Source organism: Mastigoproctus giganteus, chromosome 3, assembly GCF_048544385.1.
Source record: "Mastigoproctus giganteus isolate SK-2022 chromosome 3, ASM4854438v1, whole genome shotgun sequence".
Taxonomy (NCBI): domain Eukaryota; kingdom Metazoa; phylum Arthropoda; class Arachnida; order Uropygi; family Thelyphonidae; genus Mastigoproctus; species Mastigoproctus giganteus.
Genome location: NC_143577.1, coordinates 240,606,384 through 240,614,273, shown reverse-complemented (window position 1 = coordinate 240,614,273; position 7,890 = coordinate 240,606,384). Strand labels below are relative to the sequence as shown.

The 7,890-nt window shown below is 37.5% G+C and overlaps 1 protein-coding gene across 1 annotated transcript in view; it reads right to left on the bottom strand.

The window, feature by feature from the left end:
* Positions 1-243: 243 nt before the first annotated feature.
* LOC150088947 (uncharacterized) overlaps positions 244-7,890 on the bottom strand; it is a 66,862-nt gene continuing 59,215 nt past the window's right edge. Inside the window, exons 8-10 of the mRNA XM_090370960.1 lie at positions 6,976-7,105; positions 5,587-5,726; positions 244-2,646 (exon numbers count right to left, since the gene is read on the bottom strand). Of these exons, the coding sequence (XP_090227086.1) occupies positions 2,368-2,646; positions 5,587-5,726; positions 6,976-7,105 (549 nt within the window). The 3' untranslated portion in view covers positions 244-2,367. The remainder of the gene's footprint in view (positions 2,647-5,586; positions 5,727-6,975; positions 7,106-7,890) is intronic.

The window sequence follows — 7,890 nt, the reverse complement described above, 5'->3', positions numbered from 1 at the left end:
GTTATGAGGTTAGTCTCACATACCATCGACTTTTAAACTATCAAGAATTGTTAAGGAGATAATCAACGAAGTGTCAAAGTTTCTTTATAATAATCTTGACGCAAATACTGTATTTTTTTTTTTTTATACTGCTAATTTCACAAATACTTGAATAGCAAAGTGCAAAGTGAAGTATGTGATATTAGAATTTTATGTTATATAACAATTATCCGCGGTTCTACTCGTAAACCGTTTTAGGTTAAGTTAGAACATTTACACTGCTCGACAAAATTAACAGAACAAGTAGAATACGTGTAACTTGTGCAGCTTTCAATGAATAGGGACAAAATTTGGTATGGGGTGTGCCATAGAATAAGGATGAAATAAGGACACAGCAAGACACTTCGGACAGATATAACGGACATTTATAGGGGTTGTATAAGAATTACCAAAGAAGTCACATTACAGAAGTCGATAAAAAGGTGCTCGAAAATATGGTCACGTAACATCAGTACGGCGTATGATTCCCTCCAACCACTAAATAAGCTTGACAGCGGTGAACCATGCTCGGTATAAGGGTGTTTATAATATTCTGTGTGGCAACAAACCCCATTCTTCTACCAGCACAGGCCTCACGAAGTGACCGCGGAGTTGGCTGTCGGCATGCAATGCGACGCCGAAGGGTCGACAGGATTTAAGTCTAGGGATCGTGCTGGCTAATCTCAGTCGTTGGATATCTTCAGCTTCAAGATATTCCTCCACCACGTGAGCTGCATGTACAGTGGGTTGTCGAGCATAAAAAGAAAATCTGGGCCAACCGCATCTCTAAAAAGTCGCATATAGGATTCAAGGCTCTGTTCTCGGTACCTCTGCGCAGTTACGGTACTCCTATCAAAAGCATGAAGGGGGATACGGCCGTTGATCATTATTCCACCCCACACAACAACACTGCCGCTACCGTAAGTGTCCCTTTCTCTGCTGTTGGAGAATGGTACAGAATTCCTCGTTGTCTCCAGAAGAAATGCCGTCTAGAATCTGTTTGTCGGCTAAAACGGGACTCATCGGAGAGCAGAACTATATCCCATTTGCCAAGGCTTCAAGTCACATGTTCATGGCATCAGTTTCCACGAACTCTGCGGTGTTTTGGGGTTAATTGGACCATTGGCTTCCTTGCGTAGAGTCCACTTGAATTGAGCCCTCTTAACACAGCCCGATTGGAAATGTTTTCACCTGTGGCTGTAGCAACCTCAAGAGACAAGAAACCCTACGATACCCTGTGATCAGGATATCGGTAGGGTTTCGTCTTGCCGTTAGGGCCAGATAGTGGTTTGTTCTGGTTGACGTAGCCCTCGGGTGACTTTGGCCAGCTCTTCTTATAATGGTTCCTGTCTTTTGAAACTGCTTCCAGTATGCTTAATTTGCGGCTCTGGACGGTGGTAGATTAATTTCTATTAGATACTCGGAATTTGCATGTCAGGATATACATTATATCAGATATTCGCCTTTGGAGAGACTGTTCACAATAAAATATTCTTGAAAAACATTTTGTTCTGTTAATTTTGTCAAGCAGTGTAGTACTGTCAATACTACACTTCTCAAGGTACTTTTGTAAGAAAATGTTTAATCTGCTTAATTTTATTTGATATTTTTTAACTTTTACTCTTGGTAAACGCATTGTTTTATGTAGTATACAGATATCATCTCAATGATGGAGTTTATACAGTACAGGCAGAAAATCATTGGATTTCTGCTAATTTTGATTTTTGAAGGTAGAATGTAATGTTAAAGTACCTTCGCAGCTGACAGAACCAGATTTCAAACTCTTCTGTTGGTCAGTAAAATTCGATCGCAATTGTTCCATACGAGAAATCAAAATTTAAATATTTTCTGTCATCAGAAAAACGAAAAGTACGCTTAATTGCTATAAAAGGGAAGGTCTTTACGTTTCATCTACAGTTAAACTAAGACATCTTCAGAAGCACTCAATGCTTGTGATAATGTCTTAAGTTTTTATCTGCTCCCCTTTTTTATAATTTTATAAAGGTCATCAGCGTATGTAATGTCGTTTGAGGAATTATATTGGTTCTACGCTTAATTACTGTTGGTCTGTACAGTAGAATAAAACTTTTCCACGTTGGTTTCACACTTCTTCTCTCCTTAGAGAAGTCGGTCTTCTCTTCCAAGTGCCATCAGCAGTTAGATCGATCCATAATTCGTCAACATGAGAGTCCTCGTGAGCATTGAGTTCCGAGACAGAAGATGGAGCTAATACTTAACGGTCTGTATAATATGACTTAGTTATTTGGAGAACAATTGTTCGTTACCTGGAAACAACGTTTGTACAACATATTTGGCAACCACACATTCACTAAACACTTGGGATATTCGTTATATTCTCGACGAATACATTCCATTTGATATACTGGAACCTGGTCCTCTGGGCATAGCGTGAAGGGGTTCTCTACTGGAATGATGTGAGAATCTACTTCCTGGACGCGAGTGTACGACGGCGTAATGGTCACTAACGGAGCTGACAGAGTTCAAAGTGGAACCACCTGAAGTATAACCTGGTTTGTTAAGGGATGAACGAGATCCATAGTGGGAACTACTCCAGCCTACTTTATAAGGATCGTAGTCTTCCATTTCAGAGGGTTCCTTTTCGATAACCTAGATGAATAGAATAAATAAATATGACATATTTTTTTTCTTTTGCGACATTGGCAGAAATATTGGTATATCTAGAATAAGTTTAGTTAGTACTATAACAGATAAATAATGTAAGAAAATATCTTCCAAATCAACAAAAAAAGTTGAATCACTTATATCTACATCATTACCAAAACGTGGCTATCCGATTTTACTTTGAACCTTACCAAATTCTTCGCCTCAACCACCGTAAAAAGTTATCTATAACACAATGCACGAAGGTAAACATCATGTGACCCAACTTTCTGTTACTCCCCAATATTTTATACTTGTATTCCCTGGTTATTGTTCCGCCTGCTAGTGAGAATATACCTCTCTCGTTCATTTTACTGATTTCCTTAAGGCCTTGTACATACTGATGAGCCAAAACATTATGACCATCTATCTAACAGCGTTTTTGGCCGTCTTTCGTCATGATAACCGCTTGTACCCGCCGTGCCATCGACTCCACGAGACCTCAAGTGCAATCGAAAATGGTTCAGCTTTCATTAAACAGAATCGATTACCAATTTTGACACTTTTTTGGTCGCGATCGAGTGAACCACTTCGAATGTAAGAGAAAGAGCTTGAGATCATGAAAAAGCAAGGGCCTAGATCGCTACTGTCCCAAATCGGCTTTTCGTAATTTTATTCGAATATGAGGATTTTTCAAAAATTTCCTTAAAATGATATTCGTTATAATGGGATTTTAATATATGAAATGTAAAAATAAAGTTCCCAGACTGTTGTAATAAAAAGAATACAAAGTGAAGGAACTCAAATTTATTGTATTTTTACCTCACTGAATGTACTTATTACACCCTTCTAAAAATTTCTGAAAAGAGTCAGCGAAGGCGTCCAAAGAGATGATGTTCAGTTCGACGGTTATGTTTTACTTATGACCTCAACATCCTGAAATCTCTTTCCTTTGAAGGCAGTTTTAACCTTGGGAAACAGGAAAAATTCCGCTCGTGCCTAGATCGGTAAGTAAGGTAGGTGGTTTATCTGTACAATGCCATGTTTCGTCAGAAATGTTTCCGCAACAAGTGCGAAATGGGGGGGGGGAGAATTGTCGTGCAAGAAGAACCAACTGAGTTTCCTTCGAATTTACGCCCTCACCAAGAATTGCGCTTCTGTCTTTGAAGCAGCAGTATGTAGAACGCGCAGCATCAACTCTCTCTTCCCCCTTCAGGTACAAATTCCTTGTGAATCAAATCATTGTCTTGATCCTGAACCTCTGTAAACGAAAAGTTTAGGACTTGGTGATGATTTTTTACGTCCACTGCATGCTCATACGCTTCATATCTGGTTTGTACCAAAACACCCAACACTCATATCCAGTGAAAATACACTCAAAGAAACTAGGACTGTCTTGACAAGTCTGGATGAAGTCTTCGTACGATGACACTCTTCGTTGCTTCTGCTAAAAAAAGTTGTTGAAAAGATAAGAAATACATTATTTCTTGAAAACAAGATTCAGTTTTCGACCTGTTTGATGTTTTTGCAAATTACTGCAGGAAAATATATATTAGGATTAGCATTAAACTGAATTCATCTCATGGTACCATTCTGGAGACTCTTCTCACTACCTTTGACATTAGGACTCCAGGTTGCCGACCCCTTTTAAACATTCGAGATTCCACATTCTAGAAAAATCAGAAAAACATTTAACCGCTGATTTCCAGAAGAAATTATGAAACTTTTAGCTCGTAGTGACTATTTTGTTAAGTAAAACTGGAACCTAAATAATAAAACTTCGTTTTATTAAAAAATTTAACACCAGAATTCCTCGTAATATGTTCTTTAAATCCCAACCTTTGCCTCATTATTTTAAAAACAATTCATATGAAAGCAGTCAGTGATGAAATATCCAAACTTTGAAGTTTTTTTTGTTCAAATAAAACAAATCAAGAATTTTTGTTTGCAACAACCAATGAGTCAGTGGCTTATGCACGTGATCCTTGCGTCTTCCATCATCGATGGTGACGAATCATCAGTATTTACCTATGACCCGAAAACAAGAGCCAAGTCCGGAAGACAAGAAGAACCATCTTCTCCAAATCCGCAAAAAGCAAAACAATCTCAATCAATTGTTAAAATCATACTTAAGATCACGGGGCACTGTTCATCATGAATTTGTCCTGCTTGGACAAACACTGAATACCACAAAATAGTTTTACGGCAACTGCATGATGCCTTTCGGAACAAAACGGCCAAAAAATTGGGGGTCAGACAATTATTACTTGCATCATAACAATGCCCCTTCACACGCCAAACTTTCTCTTTATGATGGATTTCTTGCGAAGCACTCTGGTTACTCGTCCATCACACTCTTCTGTTTAATTTCCTGTGATTTTGTTTTTCCAAGCTTAAAGCACTCTTGAAAGGTCACAGATTTCCAATGATAGAAGAATTATTCTTTTGGAATTGTTAATGGTGACCTACTAGCGATTCCAATAGAAGGCTATCAGGGATGGTTCCAGAAGAGTTGGGATAAAAAGCCGTTAGGTCCATTCGAAGACGAACTCTTCTTTAGTGCCTCTTCAAATAAGTGAGACCACCATCTCCCAGTTTGAGATATTAAATAAACACACACATAGGCACTTTTTAAATAAATGGAATTAAGATCTCACGTAGTAGCAGTAATAGTAGTAGGGTTTTAGAAGCATCAGCGACTAAGGCCATACTGTTCTGTGTATATTATTTGTAAATTGCGTGTGTTGTGCAGTCGATTTTCTGTTTGTTCGACAAAAAACCCGAGTTTCCGGGATGAAAAACCACGCATTCCTCAGCTGAGACCGACTAACTCAGCCACGTTGTAAAAAAGTCACATGAAAATTCCTCACATCACAGACAGGACTTGAACTCTGGTTTTTTTCACCCGTACGGGAAGGATTGCGATTCTACCAATTTTTTACTTACCTCCGTTTTGGTGCATGTACAAGCAAGTGAAGAACACAAGAAGATGTTGAGGATCAACATGACTAATAAAAGGACAGCAAGGCATATACAAAGTCCAATTAACCAAGGAAACTGCCATTCTGTGCATTCGGTAATAGCCTCTATGGAAAAATAAAGAAAACAAATTATTAAAATACTGTAAATGAACAAACAAGTTAGAAATTAAATAAATTTTACAAATTAAAATAGAGAAACTAAGCCAATGGTATTTATGGGCAATCAATATGCATTTACCTCACCTAGAAATGTTTGACTTAGTGATTTGTTATTATGTATATACTAATAAGTCTATAATTTAATGTTTATTTATTGATTTTTGTAGATCCATCGATTACTGAATTAGAGCCATGAATACAGTGAGAGGCGATATGCTGGAGAAGGTTGAGTCCGATCAGTTGTAAGGCAAAGAAGCTAAACAAGTGCAGGTGGAGATGAAAGCGCTATATAGGAAGGATTTCCCATTATACGAGACTGAAAAACTGGAAAAGACAGTTTGGGTGTGGGTAAAGCATTAGGCACAATGTTTGGTTGTTTGTAGTTGAGTTTTAGGCGCATCATGAACTTAAGCCATATTGCGGTGGAGTCCCGTCGATGACGAGAGGAATTTTTATGGGCCTTTTTCACAACGTGGCTGAGTTAGTCTGTTTCGGGTGAGGGTAGCATGGTTTTTACTCCCGGAAACTCGAGTTTTCGTCCAGCAAACAGAATCTAGACCATAGATCACACGCAATTTATGGACAGTATAAAAGGAGCAATATGGCCTTAGTCGCTGATGCTCCTAAAACCCTACAACAACAACAATTTCTTCCTAAAATGAAGAAACCATTACAAAGCCATAGATTTCAAACTTATGAGGACGTAATTATTGAGGTGGAAATCTCGTTTTCCGTCCGGAGCGAGAGGTCCTATTCAATACACCTGAAAGAGCTTATCCACAGATGGGGAAAATGCGCAGCTGTAGAAAGCAACTACATAGAGAAGGTTGAAATTACAAGCCAAGTTTTAGATCCCTAACTGAAATATTTCTAGATTAGGATAAATACTTATTGACCACCTTTACTATACATGAAAAGTTAACAATTTTCATTTATAGTACTCTGTACTGTTCGAGATATAGGGGCGCCAAATTGTAACGTGCTTTTATAATTAATATCTTTAACGGATTATAACTTTTTTTTTTTTTTTTAGATGATGACATGTGCATGTCATCAAAATAAATTCTGATGACATGCACATGCATGTCATCAGAATTTATTTTGTTCCATAAGTTTTCATTAAAAAATTTAATGAAAAAATTATTTTCATTAAAACATTCATAACACACAAATATTTCTTACATAATCGACTTACCCATTCTTTCACCAGGTTCCACAACATACACGGAGGTTGAAGCCATTAACTGTACATTTTCGCTGGAATTCTGGGAGAACGACCGCGCTAAGGCCCGAGGCAAGGTCTCTGTTCTAGCCGGACACGCAACCTATAAAAATGAAAAAGAAAATTAGATTTATTTCACGAACTGACTACAATCTTAAAATCAACATTCTTGACAACTTTAATGTAGCTAGAGTTATTTTTTCTTTGGGTTTTATAGTCTTTATTATAGGGGGCGCAACATCTGCCGTCTGCTGAGTGTAATTGATGACTTCTTAAACTTTCAGACGACTGTCGCTCGAGAACTGTATCTGAGATTTCATTTTCGTTATTTTCTAAGATACACCACTAGAGGGAGTATACATCGCTGTCCAAATATTAAAAAATCAGAAAATATTTAAAATAAATTAATAAATTCGTAACTTATACATTATATGAATTTCTGTAGGCTATGGAGGAATCTTCTTTTTTTTTTTTTTCTTTTTCGAAATAAATTAATTAATTTGAATAACTTTAAAGACAGGAAAAATTATTATAGGAGATGGGAAAATGAAGTGGATAGATTTTTTTTTTTTTTAATTTAATGGATATCAAACAAAAGCCAAGAATATACAGACTCCATTTCAAAAGACCAATTCTGCTGGACACAGGGATGTGCTAACACAGGCTTGATACGAACTTGCTGTTAGATTTTAGATGGATTGCTAAACCCTTAAGGGACTTACAACAGCCAATAAAAAGTTTTTATTGAAAGAAGTTAGTAGTAGGCTAGTACCGGGGATGGGTTATGGGTAGGTGGATAAGCTTCCCTGGAGATTATGTAGGTGTCGTAATTGAAATTCGAGTCCCTTACATGGAAGCATTTTGGCCCAACGAGGCGTTTTTAACAGG